Source organism: Eleutherodactylus coqui, chromosome 1, assembly GCF_035609145.1.
Source record: "Eleutherodactylus coqui strain aEleCoq1 chromosome 1, aEleCoq1.hap1, whole genome shotgun sequence".
NCBI classification, from domain to species: domain Eukaryota; kingdom Metazoa; phylum Chordata; class Amphibia; order Anura; family Eleutherodactylidae; genus Eleutherodactylus; species Eleutherodactylus coqui.
The window spans coordinates 54,540,806-54,565,362 of NC_089837.1; the positions used below are offsets into that span (position 1 = coordinate 54,540,806).

General features: G+C 42.5%; 1 protein-coding gene across 2 annotated transcripts in view; it reads right to left on the bottom strand.

Annotated features, from left to right (window-relative positions):
* SUPT3H (SPT3 homolog, SAGA and STAGA complex component) overlaps positions 1–24,557 on the bottom strand; it is a 474,485-nt gene that overhangs the window by 106,735 nt on the left and 343,193 nt on the right. For both annotated transcript variants that reach the window (XM_066596252.1, XM_066596261.1), the window contains one exon: positions 11,417–11,492. In XM_066596252.1, the coding sequence (XP_066452349.1) occupies positions 11,417–11,492 (76 nt within the window). The remainder of the gene's footprint in view (positions 1–11,416; positions 11,493–24,557) is intronic.

The window sequence follows — 24,557 nt, forward strand, 5'->3', positions numbered from 1 at the left end:
TGTACAAAAAAGAAAAATGTAAAAAAACCCTTTTTTGTGCTTTTTCTCATATTAGCATACAAAAAGGTAAAAAAAAATTAAAATGGCACATATTTGGTATTTACACAATCGTAACGACGTGTACAAAAAGTTGAATATGACAATGGTGTCGGGATCAGAAATAGCGCTCCGTCAGTGCTGAATGGTAATCATTAAATGAAGTAAAGAAAAACGACTTACCCAGTACTTAGTGAGTATCCCTGGGGTGGAATAGCTCACTAGTACCTCCAATTCCGGGATAGCCTGTAAGTAAATAGATCAATCAATCCTCCTTCCCAATCCTGACCGGAGAGCTGCTTAGATGTCTGGGGTCCCTAATAATAGGGAACCCAGTGTAGATGAGAATCGCTATACTGGATATTTTTTACTTTGGATTCTCAAAAAGTTGAACATGGTTTTTCTTTTGTATGGCAAAAAGCATTAAAAAAACCCCACTAAAAAACAGAGGCAAAATGCTAATTTTTAGCATTTTGCCTCACAAAAAATGCAATAAAAGTGATTAAAAAATCCGTATATTCCCCAAAATTGTACCAATAAAAACTACAGATCATCTCGCAAGAAATAAGCCCTCACAGAGCTCCGTACATAGAAAAATAAAAAAGTTACAGGACTTTGAATGCGGCGATATGGAAAAAAAAAAAGATTTCCAAAAAAGGGTTTTTATTGCAGAAAAGTGAAAAAATAAATCCCCCAAATCTATGGCAGAATTGATGCGTTTTCTCTCCCTGTTATCATAAAAAAATGATAGAAGTTTTACAATATAGTCTATGTACCCAAAAATGGCACCATCAAAAACTACAGTTCGCCACGCAAACAACAAGCCCTTATACGGCCGCGTCAAAACAAAAGTAAAAAAGTTATGGCTTTTAAAAAAATGGAGATGAAAACCCGCCAAAAATCGTTGCGTCCTTAAGCCCAAAATAGGCCATGTCCTTAAGGGGTTAATGTATTTTTTTTATCACTACACTCAAAGACCACTAAAAAGTCTTCTGTTTTTGTCAACTGTGCAGTGAGAGGACTTTTTTTTTTCGCGGTATGAGTTAAGGGCTTGGTCAGACGAGTGTGGTTTACACGCTGCTACAGCAGCGTGTAAACCACACTTCTATAGCAACCAATAGGTTGCTATGGAAGCGCTCACACCAACCCTTTTTAGAAGCGCAGAATCTGTGCTTCTGAAAAAGAACGGACAGCGAGTGACAACTCGCTTGTCAGCTCCGTGGTGTGCGCTGTCTATAGGCTCCTATGGGAGTTGTGGAAGCAGGCTGCCCGCGCCACGGATATGGGAATGGTCTGCTCCGCAGAGCTAGGAGCAGCCCGTTCACACGCATAATCCCTGCATGTCAGCAGCGTGGTTTACACGTTGCTTAGCAGCATGTAAACCACATTCATCTAACCGTGGTTTACACGCCATAGTGCGTGTGCCATTTGTTGCTCTATATGACATTTTGATTGCTTTCTATTCTGTTTTTGTAAGGTCAGATAAACAAACGTAGCTGTTTTTAAAAAAATTTTAATATACTTTTTTACGTTAGAGTTATCTTATTTTTACATAGTAAAGGGCAAAATGTGGGGGTTTTGACGTTATTTTTTAATACTTTTTAAAAACTTTTTATTTTTGTCCCACAAGGGAACTTCAATATCACCCTCATTTATCATTCTTATAATACACTACTATACTTCAGTATAGCAGTGTATTATAAGGCCTATAACGCTCGGCCTTGTAGGCCAATATAGCTGGCAAACCCAGAGGCCATATTCAAGCCTATAGGTACCACAGCAACCCATAGGGACCCCACAATCACATCGCAAAATGTGATGAGTGACAGAGGGAGCCCGCTTCCTCTGTGGCCTTTTACATGTCTCGTCATGTAAAGGGTTAGACAGCGAGGATCAGAAGTTTCTCGAGTTCCTGCCGTTTAAGCAAGTGCCAGGCTATCTCCCAAGCAGTGCCATAAAAAGACAATTGCATCAGAATAAAGCCCCTTAACAGCCGTCATGAAAAAGGTGTATGGGCGGTTCTTATGGGGTTAAATATATTTGGCTTAACAGTAGATATAATTTTTAGTTTAATATTCCACTTTATACTTTTACATTTTATTCAAAAGGGATAAATTGTATAGTATAATTGTCTAGGTTATCATATGCCTATGGAAATTAATTTGAGCACAACCTACTTTTAAAGGATTAATTTAGTATTTTATTTATTTATAGATTTCATTTAATGATTAATCTACTTAATAGATGTGATTAATCATTGTTTATTTATCTAATACGGTTCAGTTTAAATCCACCATGTTTGGGTTTCGATTATTGACAAGACAAATAACAGTCTGCCGCATTATTATGGTTTTCAAAAATGATCAAGCTCCTACAGGAAGCCATTATAACAGCGTCATGACTTCTCGATAGCCCTTTTCTAAGCTGAAGACATGATGGCTACAGTTTACTGGATCCGTATGCAAACAGATATTGGTAAACCCCGATGGACCTCATTGACTTTTATGGGGTTTCAGTATTTTTGACTACAAAAATAGTTTCAAAATGAGGTTTTCGTCACATAAGTCAGCCATAGCATCCAAATGGTAGCATGAGTCCTAGACCAGCACTGGTATTGTCAAGGTTTGCTTGTATTATTGGCTATTTTTCTTTTATGACTCGATTATTTTCTTGACAATGAAGGAAAAATATTTTTATCTATGTGGTTCTGAGAAATTACTTCTAATCCCCGATAATGAATCTCGACTAAAAACACACTTTCCATGATAACACCATACTGATTTCATCTTTCGGACAGTGGTCACAAGGGTGGTTCCTTTGTCTTAGTGCACTACAATTACACGTGTTTCACATGGGATAGTGGCTAGCGTGTGGTGGAGTGGACATGTAACGCAGACCACAGCTGCCATCGCTGCCTGGCATCTGCCCAAAGTTCTGTTGTGTCTTCCGCTGTTACTCAGGATGCAGGTATCTCTTCTTCCCAATATCCTACAAAGAGGCATATGACATGGCGCACGTCTTGTCCAGCGAGGACACATATGTAACCCGACACGGTTGTTATTTCTGTGCCCTCTGTCATTCCGCAGCTCAGCAGTTTTCATTCTTTCATATATATTTTTTTTTATTTACATTTAAACGGAGCCTTGATTATAATTTTTAGGTTTAAAAATGGCTTTATCACAAACCTCTCATTTACTGGAATCACTGTGTTCTCAAGTACCAGTCACTTAATGTTTTGCAGATGCAACCAGCTAAGATGCAGCTGAGCTCCAAGGGCTGAATTAAATTTAGAACAAAACAGTGAGGGTTTTTTTCTTAGTTTTTTTTTCGCATTTTCAAAAATAAGTAAAGAAAAAACATCAGTTTATTATTTTCCCCTCGAATGAGTATCTATTAAGGGGTTTGCAGTCCATAAAAGGCTCAATTGTCCCCGTCATGTGACCGTGTTTAATGTGTTCCTTTCTTTACTACTGTTGCCGTGACCTTTTCATGCACTTAGTCACTTCACCGCTGTTTGGTCAGTCCTTACTCATTTAAAAGCCATTACAATCCTACCCACAATGTATTTCTAGGAACCTACCAGTAAGTGTGTGGGAAGCAGTTCATGCCGTCATCGTGTTATTAGATAAAGCTGTAAATTGGAGGTCTATTCAGGGCAGTTTTTTGAAGAATAGTTGTGACAATATGCAATTCACTTAATTCTATAATTACGGTTATTTATAGCATTGCGTACATTCAAATGAGCTCGTAGAAAGAGCGCTGCTGTAAACACAACTTGTTTTCCACTAAAATGCTGAGTAATAAGCAGATACGGCTTTGGTGATTGTTGTAAGGGTCGTCTCACTGCATACACATGCAAAACATAATTCATAGAACGTTAAGAGACAATTCCCAGTAAATATGGTAAAAAATTTTTAAAAAAAGCCTAAAATGCAAAAAAGACCGAATGTAAAAAGTAATATAAAATGCAATGAATTAAAGGAAAAAAATAAAAAGTGGAGAATAGACACGGCTGGTCCATATTTATATGGCTAGTAATTATTGGAATGGCATAAATGTTACTACGTGCCATCAGAAATGACCTATTGTATAAATTAAAAGGGTTTTCAAAGTTTTACAATTTCTGTAAGTCCAGCCCCCCATGCAGTAAAATAACAAATAAGCATATACTCACCTCTCCACGCTCCCGCTCCATCCCACAACACTGCTCGGTCCTCTGCGTTGCTGTTTGTGCACAGGTATCAGTCCCGCCCGCTTTATGGGATGCCACAGGTGCTGCAACCAATAACAGAGCTCAGCACCCAATCGCTCAACAAGGTGGGACTTCAGCCTGTACACAAACACCGGAGCGGAGGACCAAGCAGCGCCGCGTGACACAGCAGGAGTGGGGAGATGAGAGTATATGCTTATTTGTTATTTCACTGAGTGGGGGGCTGGATTTACAGAAATTGTACAACTTGGAAAATCCCTTTTAGCTTTTAGAATAAACATTTTTAATAAACTTTGTGATTTTTTATTAAATTTTCAATGTCATGATCTATATTTTTAAAAAAGCCTAATATCCTTCGGATCTAGCATGGATGATGATGTGTAATAATAATAGTCTGATACTTCTGAGTAGTCATCTCATTATCATCATAGGCAAGATTACAATGAAAGGTGACACCTATAAATAGATAACACAGGATCCACCATTCACAATAGGTGATGATCATAGCTCACCTCCTCCTCCTCCCTGCATAATCACCTCTGCACAGGTTACAGAGCATACTTAGAACAGTCTCCCATAAAAGTCAATGAGTTAGGGCCTGGTCATGAACTTGCTGTAAAGCATATCTCTACTTGCAGTTAACAGCAGCTCAGGCAAGATGGCCGCCCCATAGTAATGTATAGACAAAAGAATTAAAAAAAACACACAATCATGTTATTTCACATTTTACTTCCAACATTCCAAACTTAATGTGAACTAAACGTCTTATGCTTTCATTAAAACAATAAAGAGAAGTACGCATCTACTAGGGCATATCCTAAAAGATTGGGGTATGCTGTCAGACCATGGAGATTGATAATGGGGACAGATTTATTAAAACAGTCTTAAATGTAGGCAGAATAAGATTAGATGAGAGGCAGAAGTCTCGGCAAATTTATTGCAGTGGTGTTTAATGTGTGATTGATTTGGCACATCCTGCTAGACAGGCACAACTGTTACAGCTTCTATATATACATAAAATAAGATGTATGTATGTATGTGCCACCATAACTCATGAACACCTGGAGCAATTTCAACCAAACTTGGTACATATATAACTGATCCCATGGGGAAAAATTGGGAAAGGGGGGCTCCTACTCCTTAAATACTAATATATTACACAGACCTCCCGCTCCTCAGATAATAATATTTTACACAGACAACCTCCTCCTCTGCTCCAACTACCACACAGCTTCCCACCAGCACTGAGACACTATGTACTACACAGAAATGAGCCCAGCACCCACTCTTATGAAAGCTGTCCAAAAAGAAATCTGTGTTGCCCATAGCAACCAATCACAGCCCAGCTTTCATTTTACCCCAGCTGTAGAACAAGTGAAAACTGAGCTGTGATTGGTTGCTACTGGCAACAAAAATTACAGGGCAAGTCAGTGAGTTTGGGTTTTTTAATTACACCAGTATTACACAGACCTCCTGCTCCTCAGATAATATCTTACACAGACAACTTCCTCCTCCTCAAATACTAATATTACACAGAGGACCTCCTCCTCATATACCAATATATTACACATACGATCTCCTCCTCATACACCAATATATTACACGGACGACCTCCTCCTCATATACAATATATTACATGGACGACCTCCTCCTCATATACCAATATATTACATGGACGACCTCCTCCTCATATACCAATATATTACATGGACGACCTCCTCCTCATATACCAATATATTACACGGACGACCTCCTCCTCATATACAATATATTACACAGACGATCTCCTCCTCATATACCAATATATTACATGGACGACCTCCTCCTCATATACCAATATATTACATGGACGACCTCCTCCTCATATACCAATATATTACATGGACGACCTCCTCCTCATATACCAATATATAACAGGGACGATCTCCTCCTCATATACCAATATATTACACAGACGACCTCCTCCTCATATACCAATATATTACACAGACGACCTCCTCCTCATATACCAATATATTACACAGACGACCTTCTCCTCATATACCAATATATTACACAGACGACCTTCTCCTCATATACCAATATATTACACAGACGACCTCCTCCTCATATACCAATATATTACACGGACGACCTCCTCCTCATATACCAATATATTACACAGACGACCTCCTCCTCATATACCAATATATTACACAGACGACCTCCTCCTCATATACCAATATATTACACAGACGACCTTCTCCTCATATACCAATATATTACACAGACGACCTCCTCCTCATATACCAATATATTACACAGACGACCTCCTCCTCATATACCAATATATTACACAGACGACCTCCTCCTCATATACGAATATATTACACAGACGATCTCCTCCTCATATACCAATACATTACACAGAGGACCTCCTCCTCATATACCAATATATTACAGAGACGATCTCCTCCTCATATACCAATATATTACACAGACGATCTCCTCCTCATATACCAATATATTACACAGACGATCTCCTCCTCATATACCAATATATTACACAGAGGACCTCCTCCTTATATACCAATATATTACACAGACGATCTCCTCCTCATATACCAATATATTACACAGAGGACCTCCTCCTCATATACCAATATATTACACATACGATCTCCTCCTCATATACCAATATATTACACGGACGACCTCCTCCTCATATACAATATATTACACAGACGATCTCCTCCTCATATACCAATATATTACACGGACGACCTCCTCCTCATATACCAATATATTACATGGACGATCTCCTCATATACCAATATATTACACAGACGACCTCCTCCTCATGCAGTAAGATATTACACAGATAACCTCCTCCTCATATACTAATATATTAAATCAGTACACACATATATACACACACACACACACACACACATTTAAATTATTTTCATGTCTAAAAATAAAATACATGGGCAACGCCGGGTAATCAGCAAGTACAATATAAATAAGTTGACTTTATTTCATGGGTTGTAATGATTGATGAGATACCAAATATCTTCTACATTATAGTAATCTAATAATATATACATATACATATATATATATATATATATATACACATACATACACACACACATATATATATATATATATATATACACACACAATTAAGAAAGGGACAATTTTTTTGTAACAAATTCTTTTTTTCCACTTCATTCAATGATGACCGCACAATTGGAGAATGACGCTTGACCTGTGCAGGGGCAGGAAGACAGAGAGTTTAAAGGGCCCCGCCTCCCATTCACTCCAGTGTTCTTCCTGTCTTTTGCCTTAATGGAAAATTATAGGGGATGGCTCTGTGTGCACTTAACCCCTTAGGGACTTAGCCCTTTCCCCCCTTCATTTTTGTTTTTTCTTCCCCTTCTATAAAAAAAATCATAGCTCTTATTTATCCATCAATGTAGATGTATGAGGGCTTGTTTTTTGTGGGCTGAGTTTTATTTTTTAACGCTACTATATAATGTACCATATAATGAACTGAAATTTAAAAAAAAACATTAAAAGTGGAGTGAAATAGAAAAAATCCCTACATTCTGCCATCTTTGGGTGTATCTCTGTGGGGGGGGTTCTGCTGTAAGAAACAGTCGGCACCCATATTGTTTGGAGCGGAATCAACCCCCAAGCCCCCTGCATGCATTCCCCAAACCTTCAGGACGTAAATGTACCTGCTATAGCGTTAAGGAGTTAATACCTAGGCCCACTACCCGTAAGGCCTTTGCCTAGGGCTAATAGCCTTCCGCGCTTTCCATTATAGCTTAATAGACTTTTGTTATATAGGCCTCATGGTTTGGCCTTATAGTCTAATAACCCTTTATGGCATTGCTTTATAGCCTTTATGGTTTTGACTCATAGCTTACATAGATTCATGACCTTATAGCCTTTAAAAGCTCACAGTCTCGTAGCCTTAATAGGCTCACAGTCTCGTAGCCTTAATAGGCTCACAGTCTCATAGCCTTAATAGGCTCACAGTCTCGTAGCCTTAATAGGCTCACAGTCTCGTAGCCTTAATAGGCTCACAGTCTCGTAGCCTTAATAGGCTCACAGTCTCGTAGCCTTAATAGGCTCACAGTCTCGTAGCCTTAATAGGCTCACAGTCTCGTAGCCTTAATAGGCTCACAGTCTCGTAGCCTTAATAGGCTCACAGTCTCGTAGCCTTAATAGGCTCACAGTCTCGTAGCCTTTATAGGCTCACAGTCTCGTAGCCTTTATAGGCTCACAGTCTCGTAGCCTTTATAGGCTCACAGTCTCGTAGCCTTTATAGGCTCACAGTCTCGTAGCCTTTATAGGCTCACAGTCTCGTAGCCTTTATAGGCTCACAGTCTCGTAGCCTTAATAGGCTCACAGTCTCGTAGCCTTAATAGGCTCACAGTCTCGTAGCCTTTATAGGCTCACAGTCTCGTAGCCTTTATAGGCTCACAGTCTCGTAGCCTTTATAGGCTCACAGTCTCGTAGCCTTTATAGGCTCACAGTCTCGTAGCCTTTATAGGCTCACAGTCTCGTAGCCTTTATAGGCTCACAGTCTCGTAGCCTTTATAGGCTCACAGTCTCGTAGCCTTTATCGGCTCACAGTCTCGTAGCCTTTATCGGCTCACAGTCTCGTAGCCTTTATCGGCTCACAGTCTCGTAGCCTTTATAGGCTCACAGTCTCGTAGCCTTTATAGGCTCACAGTCTCGTAGCCTTTATCGGCTCACAGTCTCGTAGCCTTTATAGGCTCACAGTCTCGTAGCCTTTATAGGCTCACAGTCTCGTAGCCTTTATCGGCTCACAGTCTCGTAGCCTTTATCGGCTCACAGTCTCGTAGCCTTTATCGGCTCACAGTCTCGTAGCCTTTATCGGCTCACAGTCTCGTAGCCTTTGAAGGCTCACAGTCTCGTAGCCTTTGAAGGCTCACAGTCTCGTAGCCTTTGAAGGCTCACAGTCTCGTAGCCTTTGAAGGCTCACAGTCTCATAGCCTTTGAAGTTTCACAGCCTCGCAGCCCTTGAAGGCTCACAGTCTAGTAGCCTTTTATGGCTTTGCCTTATGACATATTATACCCTATAACCTTATGGTTATATAACCTTAAGGCGCGCAACCTCATAGCCTAGTAGCCTTTATGGTTCACAGCGACATAGCCTAGTAGCCTTTTATGGCTTTGCCTCATAGCCTACTATAGCTTATAGAACTCAGGCTTAGCCTCATGTCACATGGCCTATATGGCTTATGGCCTCATAGCCTATTATAGCTTTGCCTCATGGCTTGGCCTTGTAGCCTAATAAAGTTTTATGTCTTTGCCCGATAGCCTTTATGGCTTTGCCCCACTGCCCTGATGGCTTGGCCTCATAGCCTAGTAGCGTTTATGGCCTTATGTCTCACTAGCCCTTATGGCTTATGGCTCTGTAGCCTTTATGGCCTTGCCTTATTGCCCAACAGCCTTTTATGGTATGACTTTACCCAATAACTTTTTTTAAAGAAACTCCAAGAGTGCATATTTTAGAATATATTCCTCTTCCAACAATGACTGTGGGGTCTTCTTGGCGAATACCTACGCAAAGTTGGTTAGATTTAGAGCATGAAGTGCTGTCTTAGTAATTCTGCTGGGACAGAACACTGGTGAAAATCCTGGTTAGGAAATACTGAGTCCAAGAATAAGTTGTGTTCATTTCGCTTCCAGGCAGTAAAGATTTGACCTCAGGACACAAGATCCTACAGGCTGTGGCCCCTCCCTGGTATTGCTACAGTATTGCTGTCATGATTGGATGAAGTACAAAATAGGAATTATGCCCTACTGTTAATTAGATTTACATGAAAGCACAGCACCTCAACTTTCCCATCCTTCAAGATATTGTTTATTATACAAGTAACGATGTATTGATTTGATTTAGTCTAATGAGTTCCGTCTATATCTGGTGTAGTAATTTGGAAAACACTAGAGTGGGTGGAAGAGAGCGACCCTTTAAACTCTCCAACTTCTTGTCCCTGCATATATCAAGGGGCATTCTCCAGTAGTGCCGTCATGATGGAGTTCATGAAAATCAAATTAACGGTAGAACATAATTTCTATTGTTGCCACAATAGGGGACAGGACGCTGTACTCAGTTATCACTTGTATACTGCCATCTTTATTGCCTCAGCGTAACACTGAAAAGCAATCCAATAGGCAGACACGCTGCTACATAGACAGAGGAATCTGTCAGTTCCTAAAGTGTTATGGAAACCCAACAACACCCACAATTACATCAACGAACACTGATGAGCTTACAGAGAGACATCCCTTCCCTCTGTTAAAGGGGGTTTCCCAAGTACTCCAAAAATTGGTAGCAGTGGGGTGGGAGGACATTGTAAGAAAAAGAAAAAGGAATAAAACAAAAATACTCACCTCCTATTGTATGATGCTGTACTACGTCCCCAAACACTGGTGGCGGTTGGAGGAAGGACGCAAGGGGTTAAAATAACCATAATACTTACCTCCCACTGCGTACTGCTCCGGTCTCATATTTACATCGGCAGCAGCGGTGACGTGGGTTGCTTACCCACATGACTGCTATAGCCAACAGAAGGCCAGACAGGGAAGTCATTAACGACAACCCATCAACCTGCCTTTGGGCTTCTACAACAGAAGGCCGTGTGACAGGTTTATCGGACGCTCAAGGTCTTCTAGCCGGGTGAGGTCACCTGTTAAATGCTGTGGCGCTGGGCAGTCAAAGCAGCGGGCCAGTAACATGGTGAGAATAATGATATTGTATAGTTTTACACACGGGCATCTCAAAACTATATAAAATCAAAAGGCGGGCTTTGTTCTGTTCCAAACTAAGTGCAGAATTTTTAAACCTCATTGACTTGTACTGATTAATTCAGAGGACTGTATTTGTATTCAGACAGTCGCATGAAAAAAAAAGATACATTGTGTTTTTACGCATCTTGGCCGGAGACAGTGGTTTAAAAAATAGAGAATTAATTGGGCTCTCTCTAGTTATTTTTATATGTAGTGTCATATACGTAGTTCACATACAGAATTCATATTTACAAGTTATTTTAGAACAATAAGGCAATTACAAATGAAAAATAGTTCCCAAATCTTAAGCTGGAACATAAATGCCATGATTTGCAGAATTCTAAGAAGTCTGTTACTTACAAAAGCTTAGCTGGCGGCTTTCACAGAATTCCGCGTACTGCGCAGAGTCCATGTTTCGAGTTTGTTTATCAGCTCTCTGTAAAGAAAATTAAAAAAAATATTAATAACACTCTATGTGCAAAGCCATTGTGGCTTTCGTTTTGGTTCCTTCAGTAAGGCCGCCTGCACACGGGTGGATTTACATTGTGGAATCCGGAGTGGGCGTCTGCCTCTGGATTCCGCAGGAAATACCGCCCATTGCATGCTATGAAAAAACGCATTTTCCTCTACATGAGCAGAAATCGACTGCGATTTTCCGCTCACGAAGGAAAAGTTGCAGCATGCTCTAGTTTTGTGTGGAGCAAGTGGAAGCTGTCCAGCCCGCGGCCCTTCTGCACTGAAAATCAGGGATCAGGAAAAGAAAAACCTGTACTGCGCATGTCCGTCGGCCCATTTTGCGGACTATCCGCAGTACAGTAAAGAAGAAATGTCAGGTACGCACGGACGCAAGCTGAGCACCGGGTCGGATTCCACTGGGGGCTTCTGCATGCGGAATCCGACGCAGCCGTGTGCAGGCGGAATGGAAATATTCTGTATAAAGAGATGGCTGTGATGATGCACAAAAGAAGGGCTCTGTGCCTTTCCTCCTCCACGTCCACGTGACATACACATTTCTGATATCATCTTCAAGTATTGACATCTGATAGTTTACTACAATTTTATCTACTCTTGTAACTTTTCTCTCTCTTACATTCTATATGAAATTGAACAATAGAGCCCAAACACTTCCATGAGTACCTCACTACGATTCTACATGGCAAAGTGAAACTTGTAAGAAGCCATAGTTTGCCCCTGTGCCTAAGGCCTTAGGGTCTATCTCACACATTTTGCCACAGTTATCATGAAATCCCGGTGAAGCCATAGAGTTTAACCACAATTTTGTGATAATTGCTGCAAAACCAAAACAACCCAAAACATAGTTTGAAAGCATGATGTAAGCAGGAGCTTATCGGTATTATGACAGGTAGAGCAGGGGCCTTTCGTGATATGGTTAATAGAATATGATGCGGTTTCAATTGCGTACACCCAAATATGTGAAGGAAAATTACATATTGTCGAAGTAAAATTGTTTAGGTTTTTAAAAAGAGTCGATTTTTGATGGACTTGCATATGTACATATTAATAATTTTATTTGCTGTTAGCAATGATCTGACATGTGACCACTGCAGCCAATCAGTGGTGATGAAAGTACATCACATGACCGCCGATGGGCTGCAGCAGTTACTTGCTGCTATAGTATGTCATAGCTAAAAGTTGGTAAACATAGACCGCCAGCCTATCACTTGAGTTACTGTGATGGATTAGCAGGGGTGGAAAGAAGTTAACCCTTTCCAATCCACTGTCTGACGTCTGAAGACATTATGATTTAAGGCTGTACAGCTCCGATGTTGGAAGACGTCCGTCGAGGTTCTCTTACTGTATATTGCCACCCTCCTTGCTGTTTGAACCTATCCAACATGTCACCTCCTGCAGTACTGGCTTTAGCCAGCTAGATAGCGCCATTGTATAATGGCAGAAAAAGAGTAAGCCCCCTAGGAAAACCAGGATACAAATTGGATTGGAAAGGGTTAATACTGTATAGATTGATTTTTCCTCCAGTTGTTCTGCTAGTTTAAGGAGAGTGCATTACACATCATGGCAGTCACTATGGGTGGTAAAGGTCCGAAAAGTGTAAATGAACCAATACAGTCTTGAAGCAATACTGTCTCTGCAAAGTTATGGCGTTCTACCTTTCCCAGAGAACAGGCAGTATGTAGCATTCTGTGCTTTATCTAAGCCTTTAGCAGGATAAAAGAGCTGTCAATTGCTAGAAAACCCCTGGCTCTGGGTTCACACAGGGCTGATTTGCCGCGGTTTTGCCGCGGATTGCCGTTGCATATTCGCACTGTGGCAAAACCGCTGCGTTTGTAGTGCAATGCAGCACAAATGAGTTTTGGAAAAAAGCTGTTCTCACAGGACGGATTTTTTCCGCACAGCCGCAGTGCGGAAATGCAACTGCAGCGCGGTTTTAAAAGAAGCAGCATGTCCATTCTTCTGTCTTTTCCGCAACGCTTTTTTGTCCATAGACCTCTATGGACGCAGCTAAATCCGCACCAAAATACGCTGCAAAATGTAAAAAAGCGCTGCGGAAAAAAATGCTTGCGGATTATTCCACACGAAAATCTGCAAGCCAAAATTAACCTTTGAAGCGGTTTTGCCGCAGAAGCAGTTCTTCTGCGGCAAACCCGCAACGGAAAAAACGCGGCAAACCCGCAGCAAATCCGCCCTGTGTGAACCCAGCCTTATAATAATGAGATGCCTCTGTTGATATTGTCCCAGTCTACACACCAAAACAGGGAGTGTTATCTTATTGAGTGTGGTCAAGTGAGCAGCACAGAAAAAACTGGAGTATTTCGGGACTTTTTTTTTTTAATATCGATAGTGACTAGAGATGAGCGAACACGTTCGGCTCCGCCCCTTTTTCGCCCGAACACCGAACTTTGCGAACACTTCAGTGTTCGGGCGAAAAAGTTCGGGGGCCGCCGTGGCAGCGCGGGGGGGTGCGGCGGGGAGTGGGGGGGAGAGGGAGAGAGAGAGGGCTCCCCCCTGTTCCCCGCTACTGCCGCCCGCGCCGCCGCGCATCTCCCCGCCCCCCGGCGGCACCCGGACACTTACGCGCGAACACTGCAGTGTTCGGCAAAGCCGGTGTCCGGGTGCGGATGTGTCCGTAATGGACACGTTCGCTCATCCCTAATAGTGACATAAAAAAAAAATCACCAGATATAAAAAAAAATATAAATAAAAAGTGACTTTCTGAGGACACATTCCCTGTAAGTTTATACAACCATAACATATTTTTGGAGGAACTATGAAAGAAAAAAAGAAAATGAATGTGGAGCTGAACCAACAATAAGAGAAAAAAAAAACATCTTGGAGATGATTTATTTTGCATCTCCTCGGCTGGCCTAGATTTTTTAATTCAGGATATAGTTCTGTTTTTTATGTGGGTTTGATTTGGACGGAGATCAGATGCCACATTATTCTGAAATAAACTGTAACATCTTCTGACAAATATTCATATCCAAATGTCCCATGATATTACATGCTTTTCCACAAAGAGAGGCAGCGATATTTTATCTTTGTCCAACTGGAATTTGGTTGCAGATCAAACTTTTGAAATGTGTTAAAAGTCTCGTTTATTGAATTGAAATGGTAACAGATAATTGGTTTGTGCTAGTAGCTAAAATGGAAATTCATTACAAGGATATCACATCACCAAGAAAAGTATAGTACTTGGAAGGCATCTGCAAATGTATCCAAAGTTCAATCTGTCACGTCAAGGAGTTTCTTTGTCAAGATCGCACCTAATTAGATGTGTCACCAACCAGAAAAACTTTATCAAAGGGGGCCTCAGAAAGCTACTTTAGGCTGGTTTCATACGGGGTGTATTAGCTGCGGAAATTCCGGCCAGAATTTTGCTGCGGCAAATCCGCCTGCGGACGCTAATCCGGGGATAAAGGCACTGCAGCGCGGATTCCCTGGCCACAGCATGTCAATTTTTTCCCCCCGTTGCGGCCGCACTTTCCTCTACGGGAGTGCCGGCTGCAACGAATAAGCATGGATTCCTGAGCTGGATTATAGATGGAGAGGAAAATGTAATAATGGCCATATGCTACAGGTGTGGAGCAAACATTTATGTCTTTTTGCCCACTACCCTCACTCAGCCATTTTTTCTGAACAGGCCTTTGCGGAAGGTACAAAGTCTGGGACTCTTGTAAAAGAGAGCCCAAACTCCTCTATACAATGAACTGTAAAATCAAAAGGTAGGAGTGTACTCTATTATGTTTTATTTCATAGCAGAAGTATTGACAGGACATCTATAATTCCTGAAGGGAAGTACTGCCTCTGCTACAGGATTCCCATGCTGCCATTCCCAGAGTTATAGAATGGGACTGAAGTCTGGATCAGAGGCGTCGAAGCCAAACTGGTGGACAAGAACCAATCCAGAAGTCGAATTCAACCAGAATTTTTTTTAATTTAAGTCTACTTCCGAAAACACATTTTGATAAAAAATGCTTGCTCATTATATCTTGGCCCAAAGTTTTAATCTACGGCTAAGGTACCAGATAATGATCACGTAATGCTGATACCAATCAAGCTTCTTACAGAGATTTTAGTGGTTCCTGACTTTTGACTTGTATTTTCTACTATCTATTTTCAATAACATTTCAGTGTATGGACCCAATCACACGGGGGGATACAGTATTTCATATTCGTATTCAGTGACTTACTGAATGAATACGGGCAGCACACGGACCCATTGAATTAAACTGGTGTATTCAGACACAATTTTTTTTTACATGGACTGATGTTGCACTTAGAAAAAAAAATTACACTTTGCCCTACTTTAGCCCCTACTCAGGGACCAGAATATACATTGAAGTCTGGAGTTGCACAAGAATACAAAATGTGATTGTTCTCAGTAAGAGGAGAACACTGAGAACAATCACATTTTGCTCTACTGGCTAACACGGTACCAGATCTTTGTTTTCATTATACAAGAATACAAAAAACAGTGAACACTCATTAGCATCTGTCCACACTGCATTTTTTGTGTACCCTGTTTTCTGTGGGTTGTGACAAATCTGGCACACCCGGGCCTTCCTAAACTGAATTAAATTGCTATTTATTTACACGGACTGATCTTACGGTAAAAAAAGAATGTAGCATATCCTGTTTTAGTCCATAGTCATAGATCAAAAATCGTACATTAAAGTCTACGGACACAAAAAAGAACACTCTAGCATCTGTGTTTTGGGGCACCCTGTTTTCTGTGGGTTGTGACAAATCTGATATCATGTAAGTTTTTTTTTTTTTGCATGTATGATAAACAGATGACACACGGATGCTACATAGACATACATGCACCAAAACCGCGTACTCATTGAAAATGGGAATTTTTCATGAACTAAAATTGCATACGCAGTAAATCTACTTAGAAAATAGAGATGAGCGAACGTGCTCGGCCACGCCCCTTTTTCGCCCGAATACCGCGATTTCCGAGTACTTCCGTACTCGGGCAAAAAAATTCGGGGGGCGCCGTGGCGGCACGGGGGGTAGCAGTGGGGAGTGGGGGGGGAGAGGGAGAGAGAGAGGGCTCCCCCCTGTTCCCCACTGCTACCCCCCGCACCGCCACGCCTCTCCCCGCCCCCCCCCGAATCTTTTCACCCGAGTACTGAAGTACTCGAAAATGGCGGTACTCGGGTGCGTAAGTACTCGAAACGAGTACGTTCGCTCATCTCTATTAGAAAACTTAGTAACTTTGTATATAATTTGATTTACAGTTTTTTTCTACCGATTTTGGGATATTTCATCTTGTTTTCTCCATTGACATCCATGGCTGCTTTCAAAGCTGTCCTGGTATCTCTTGGAAACAGACAGCAGCTTAGCTCCAACCTGCTGTCAGACACGTAGTCTAACCATCCATTTCCATCTGAGCCCTGACAATACACGATTATCTGGTAGGACTAAACTAGCGGAACTCTAAATGTAGCTTCAGACGTGAATGAACAAGAGAACTTCAGCATAAGAAGAATTAGTTCCAGAGCTCGATATTTCATGAAGATTGTAACAGCAGAATTATAGCAAACTGTTTTCCAGTAAGAACAGCTCATAAAGCAACATTATATCATCACCGGAGAGCAGACTTGGTAACATGAAAGCCGTCCTCCGAAGAAATCCAATCTGCTCCTTAATTACGAATCAGTCGTTAACGGTATAATTAGCTGGACTAGCTGCTCCTAAGCCATTTCCCTACATACAGTAACATAAACATGGAGGATCTAATACTCTTGAAATGCTCCAGAACATCACCGAGTCTCCCGGTGGCTCGGCGCGATGCAGGGCAGAAATCAGATCTAAGTGCTCTCAAACAATCTATTTATTTTTGTTCGGGTTCGATGGGCACTTAGCTACCAAGGAAGTGAAACCAACTTAAAGAAAAACAACATTAAGGTAAAGAATATATCCTAAGAAAGTAATTCAAACCTGAATTAAAATTAAAACAAACTGGAAATAGTGAAATATTCAATGTCAGAAGGGAACGGTTGAAATCTCTGAAGGAAAGCGGGAAAAACAGCTAAAATTTCCTGCAGCATAATTCTTCGTTGTTTGGCAGCCGAGTCACAGGAGGACAGAAATGGACGTTCAGCTCGCAACAAACATATGCATCGTCAATGGTCTGTAACGTGTTGTTCTCCAGCTGCTGTGCAACTACCACCCTTAAAGTGCCTTGACAGGACATGCTAAGAGTGGTAGTAACCTATTGGAAGCCAAAGTTAGACTCTTTATACAAGCCTTGTAACAATGACTGGGAATTAAAAGCAAAAGCAAAGTAAAGAGTCTAACTTTGGCTTGAGGGAATGTTGCCTTCCAATAGGTGGCCCTGTGGAGGTATTATTCCATCTACCTTATTTGCATATTACCCAGAGAAGCATGAATGGGCCTTTTGAGTCTCCTCACTCACCGTCTGGGTGCTCTGCCTAAGGAGAAAAGATAGCGTTTCTGACCCCCATCCCAGGCCTCTCACTAGCAAAGCCGGACTCCTACTGTACACTGATGAAAGGCAAATACCCTGAAACAGCTATCTGTGCATGAAGTCTGCATTTGCTTTTAATTCCCAGTCATTGTTACCAGGCTTGTATAAACAATCTAACTTTGGCTTGAAGGAATGCTGCCTTCCAATAGGTGGCACTGTGGAAGTATTATTCCATGTCCCTTATTTGCATATTACCCAGAGGAGCATGAATGGTCTTTTGAGTCTCCTCACTCACTGTCTGGGTGCTCTCCCTAAGGAGAAAGGATAGATTGGTGGTAGCACACAGATGAAAAGCCAAAGGCTTAAGGCTGCCATTCTACAGGATCCCCTAGACTCTTCCTATACGATTATATAGCAATATCAAGGTGGAAGAGATGTGCCAATTTAAGGATGGAGATCAGAATTGTTTATACATTTATACACATGGACCAGGTTAGTGTATACATAGGTCTACTTTGTTGTTCCTTGATGTTCACAAGCTTTTGTACCCATTGCTGATGTAGCCATATCAGATGTTAATAAAGCAACAAACACTTCTGGCAACATTTGCAGGTTAATGTCGGAAATGACGTAGATGTCAGAATGGCCAGCATTGCAGTCAAGTGTCAAACCATTAAATAAAATCTTCCTAACCTGGCACGAGAGTATTTTTCTTACATGTTGGTTCATCAGCATGTTGCCACAACTCACTCCAGAGCAGTGGTATCAACAAGTATCTGGCGGCGATTTGCTGGTCGTCTTCTAATTCATGCTTGCCACCACCATATGGAAACACACACTCAAAACTATTGAGGATTCCCCAATTAATAAAAGAGACATTTGTTGTTGGCATCTAACAATATCCTTCCACATAAAAGCTGACCACACACACTTTATTAAAGTTGGCTTGACCTGTTCATTTCCACAGGATTTCCCAATTATCTGAGGTGTATGGAGGTTCCTCGAATGAAGGGTTGAGTATGTTTTTAGAGCAAGGTGGAGAGGTCAAAGAATGAAAAAATAGAGAAGAATGTGGATAGAGAAGAATCATAGACTTGGGGTAAGGGTTCTCCCACTTTGACTATTTCTTGAGAGATCCTACATGGTAGACGTGTCAGAGGGCACATTGTTATTAGACAGGTGAGGAGCACTATTTAGGCACTGTAACTAGAGATGAGCGAGCACCAAAATGCTCGGGTGCTCGTTACTCGGGACGAAATTCTCGCAATGCTCGAGGGTTCGTTTCGAGTAACGAACCCATTGAAGTCAATGGGCGACTCGAGCATTTTTGTATATCGCCGATGCTCGCTAAGGTTTCCATTTGTGAAAATTTGGGCAATTCAAGAAAGTGATGGGAACGACACAGCAACGGATAGGGCAGGCGAGGGGCTACATGTTGGGCTGCATCTCAAGTTCCCAGGTCCCACTATTAAGCCACAATAGCGGCAAGAGTGCCACCCCCTCCCAACAATTTTTACTTCTGAAAAGCCCTCATTAGCAATGCATACCTTAGCTAAGCACCACACTACCTCCAACAAAGCACAATCACTGCCTGCATGACACTCCACTGCCACTTCTCCTGGGTTACATGCTGCCCAACCCCCCCCCCCCCCCCCGCACGACCCAGTGTCCACAGCGCACACCAAAGTGTCCCTGCGCAGCCTTCAGCTGCCCTCATGCCACACCACCCTCATGTCTATTTATAAGTGCGTCTGCCATGAGGAGGAACCGCAGGCACACACTGCAGAGGGTTGGCACAGCTAGGCAGCGACCCTCTTTAAAAGGGGCGGGGCGATAGCCCACAATGCTGTACAGAAGCAATGAGAAATATAATCCTGTGCCGATGCGCTGAGAGACATTGGTGGATGGGGCCGAGCACAGCGGAGGTGAGGGTGTGGGTGCAGGCCAGGAGACGGTAGTGCCTGTGTTCTGAGAGGGGGGTTGGATCTCAGTGGCAGGTTGGGGCACAGGGCGAGAGGCAGCGGTGCAAACCAGAGGCGGTGAACGGCCTTCGTCCCACCTTGTGGTGTGCTTGGCCATCATATGTCTGCGCATACTGGTGGTGGTGAGGCTGGTGGTGGTAGCTCCCCGGCTGATCTTGGCGCGACAAAGGTTGCACACCACAGTTCATCTGCACTCTCAGTGAAAAACTGCCAGACCTTTGAGCACCTCGGCCTCTGCAGGGTGGCATGGCGCGAGGAGGCGCTTTGGGAAACAGTGGGTGGATTATTTGGTCTGGCCCTGCCTCTACCCCTGGCCACCGCACTGCCTCTTCCAACCTGCCCTGCTGCTGCACTTGCCTCCCCCTCTGAAGACCTGTCCTCAGTAGGCGTAGCAAACCAGGTGGGGTCAGTCACCTCATCGTCCTGCTGCTCTTCCTCCGAATCCTCTGTGCGCTCCTCCCTCGGACTTACTCCAATTACTACTACCTGAGTGATAGACAACTGTGTCTCATCGTCATCGTCCTCCTCACCCACTGAAAGCTCTTGAGACAGTTGCCGGAAGTCCCCAGCCTCATCCCCCGGACCCCGGGAACTTTCCAAAGGTTGGGCATCGGTCACGACAAACTCCTCCAGTGGGAGAGGATTCAGAACCATTGCTGCCCATTCTGGGCAGGGGCCCGAGAACAGTTCCTGGGAGTCTGCCTGCTCCTCAGAATGTGTCATTGTAATGGAGTGAGGAGGCTGGGAGGAAGGAGGAGCAGCAGCCAGAGGATTCAGAGTTGCAGCAGTGGACGGCGCAGAACTCTGCGTGGTCGATAGATTGCTGGATGCACTTTCTGCCATCCACAACAGGACCTGCTCACACTGCTCATTTTCTAATAAAGGTCTACCGCATGGACCCATTAATTGTGAGATGAATGTGGGGACGCCAGAAACGTGCCTCTCTCCTAATCCCGCAGCAGTCGGCTGCGATACACCTGGATCAGGAGCTCGGCCTGTGCCCACACCCTGACTTGGGCCTCCGCGTCCTCGCCCGCGTCCACGTCCTCTAGGCCTACCCCTACCCCTCAGCATGCTGTATTACCAGGAATGCAGAAACAGAACGCTGTAATTAAATGTGCCGCTTATTGGCCTGTGGTTGGAGGCTGACTTCCCTTACGGAACGCACAGCAGATCCAGGAAACAATTTTGCGCAAGCCTGCTGTAACGCTTAGCTGCGTATTAATTAGGACTACTACCCCCAGCAGATAGATACTGTAGGCAGCGTATAATATTATGTATACTGTTTCCCTCTGGCGGGATGACGGCGCTGATGTAACAGAGACAGCAGATCCAGGAAACAATTTTGCGCAAGCCTGCTGTAACACTTAGCTGCGTATTAATTAGGACTACTACCCCCAGCAGACACGCAGTAAACTGAAGACGGTCACAGGCAGCCCAAATATAGTATTTTTCCCCAATTTTTTTGAAAAAGCCCACTGCCTATATAGACTGAATATCTCTTTCCCTGCCTCACCAGTACTGGCCCTATACTCTGTACAATGACTGCAGACTGAGGACGCAATGCTCTGCACGGCCGATATACAAAAAAAAAATAAAAAATGTGCAACACTGCAAAAAGCAGCCTCAACAGTACTGCACACGGTCAGATGTGGCCCTAAGAAGGACCGTTGGGGTTCTTGAAGCCTAAAATCACTCCTAACGCTCTCCCTATAGCAGCTCCGGCATCAGCAGCACTTTCCCTCCTCTATCTCACAACGCATCTGTGGCGAGCCGCGGGAGGGGCCGATTTATATACTCGGGTGACACCTGATCTCGCCAGCCACTCACAGCAGGGGGGTGGTATAGGGCTTGAACGTCGCAGGGGGAAGTTGTAATGCCTTCCCTGTCTTTCTATTGGCCAGAAAAGCGCGCTATCGTCTCAGAGATGAAAGTGAAAGTAACTCGAACATCGCGTGGTGTTCGCCTCTAGTAACGAGCATCTCGAACACGCTAATACTCGAACGAGTATCAAGCTCGGACGAGTACGTTCGCTCATCTCTAACTGTAACCTTTTTAAATTAGTGAGCACAATGACAAGTGACACCTCACAACATGTTAGCACAAACATATTAAACCTCTACAGAAGTATCAAAAAAATTTTAAAATTGGGTCCCAATACACGAGATTTCATTTTCTTTTCTACTTGCAATCTAGAGACTTTAGTATCTTAAATTGTTATGTACTTGTGATTTGTGTGTCCAATTCAAATTGCATTCCTTATTGTTTCTCCTATGATGGTCTATGATGTGAAGAAGCTAAGAACTGCTATCTTCATTTATTACCTCTATAGCCAATCTTACCACAAAGGAAATCTTGGCATCAAGAAGGCTCATGTGACTGCCAGGCATTCTTACAAAAACAAACAAAAATGGATTAAGAAAAAGGACCAGCGACCTTGCTGATTTATTCACAACTAAAAGGACAAGCAAAATACTCAGAGTAGAAAAAAATAAGCAGTAAACAAGTGGTGGTTTAACGAAAAATCACAAAAACATGAGGGAGGTTTCAGCCAATATTAAACCCACAGACTAAACAGCACTAATTATAATTACAGCTCCGGCCACTATCGTGTGACTGAGGGCGAAGCGTCTGATTTTGTGCCAAGATGGGTTACTTATTTTTTAGCATCAATAGCAAATAAGCAAAGTAGAAAAAGTGCTGCAGAAGACTCATGTGAAATTAAAGGGGTTCTCGGCTTCGGACAATCCCTACTTGTTAGAAGGGTCTCTGAACAATAAGATGCTCACAAAGTTTTCCACTGCTGGGACCCTCAGTGATCAGCTGTGATCTGTGGGGAAACCTGGCAGTAAGTGTTTAATTTCCCTCCAGCGCCACCACAGGGGAATTAAAGCATTACACACAATACCCATTCAAATCAATGGGTTGTCTGTGTAATACAGGACAAGACAGGTCCTCCTGAGAGAAACAGATATCATTATGTAGATATCCCCCAGTATATAAGTGGGCTAGTGTTACCTCAGTTATTTCTTTCTGTTTGAATCTCCCGACCTCTTTTTCCGCTGTTGGTCATGTGATCTCAGTTCTGACCAGTCCGGATCTACTTGGGGTTATGTGTTTGTTTTCTATTCAATTTCTGAGTCCGTCTGAGGCTGTTATACAGGACTAGTCTGCAGGGGGAGTACAGCCATTCCTATCACAGTTACTGAATATGATCAGACAGCTCTTGTCACACAGCCACAATAGAGGAGATCACAGCTAATCTTCCCGACTGAACTTACTAGTCACAAGAATGGGGTTCTGAAGGTCCATGAATGAGTGAAGTGGTGGTCTCGACTATGTGCCGCCATTCCATGTTTTTTTAATGGGAGCACCGGAAACTGCTGAGAACAAGCGCTCTGCAATCTCCAGAGCTATAACTAAAATGAATGGAGCTGCAGCTCTCTTGCACAAATGCCACTTCATTCATGCAGGGACCTTTAAGACCGCTGTTCTTGAGATTGATGGGAGTCTCAGTGGTCGGACCCCCACTGATCGCAGGATAGGGGATAACTTTACAACTTGGCACAACCCCGAGGTTCTTACCACTACTATATTGGGCAACTCCATAGATGGTAATCCAATTATGTACATTTATGAATGATCTGTATAAGTGATCTGTATAAGTGATAAGGCACAGAAATCAGTGAGTGTCACTATACTGTGCTGTCCCCCAACTAGGGAACCATAAGGGACCTGACAGGTTCTCTTTAACTTTATGACTGTGGAATAGATTCAAAACTCTGAATGAGAAAAATCCAGCTCCAACTGAATCAAGCAAGTAGTCAGCTCAGAACTTTGGACCGATTTAGACTATTGCAAAAAGTTGCACTTTTTTCTGCTGCAGTGATACTTTTATATGTCATGGCATAATCCAACCCATTACAGAACATTTAAATTGTATTTCCTGACAAAACAATAGATTCTTTTATTCTTGCTCAAAAAGCCAACCAGCATCTCCCAAGTAAGTCATGTGACAGATAAGACAAAACCTTAAGCAGGATAATAAACACTGACGTTTCAGATTTAAAGCATCTGGGAATCGCAATTTTTTTTAAATCTGCTGCCTTATTTGAAGGTGTAAAACTAAAAAGTCAACATTGGCATTACAACACTGCCAATACTGTAGTATCACAACTTGGTTTGCTATTACATGCTGCACTGTTATCTCCAGAAATACGTAATAGCCACAAAATCCCCCTTTACAGATCACGCAAATTTTAAGAATTTTAATACCTACAAAATAAAATCAATACATTCACAAGACATCCTAGTAAAAGGCTCAACAGGCTGCAAATCCCAGCCGAGAGTGCCCACCTATAGACACACAGGGGCATAGTACTGAGACCCGAGCACAGTGTGCGCCAACCTAAGCGCAACCAATGTACTCGATGTGCCAGACTGAAATCTAGCATAACGAGATGGCGTAGGTTCCAACCATCATTTACATCAATTTCTGTCTTAAAGAGACAATATCACCAAAACATTTTTGTATCAATTAAAACCAGATAGAGAAACATTTTCCATTTTTCTAATCTGTTTTTATTTTGTGATTTATTTAGAC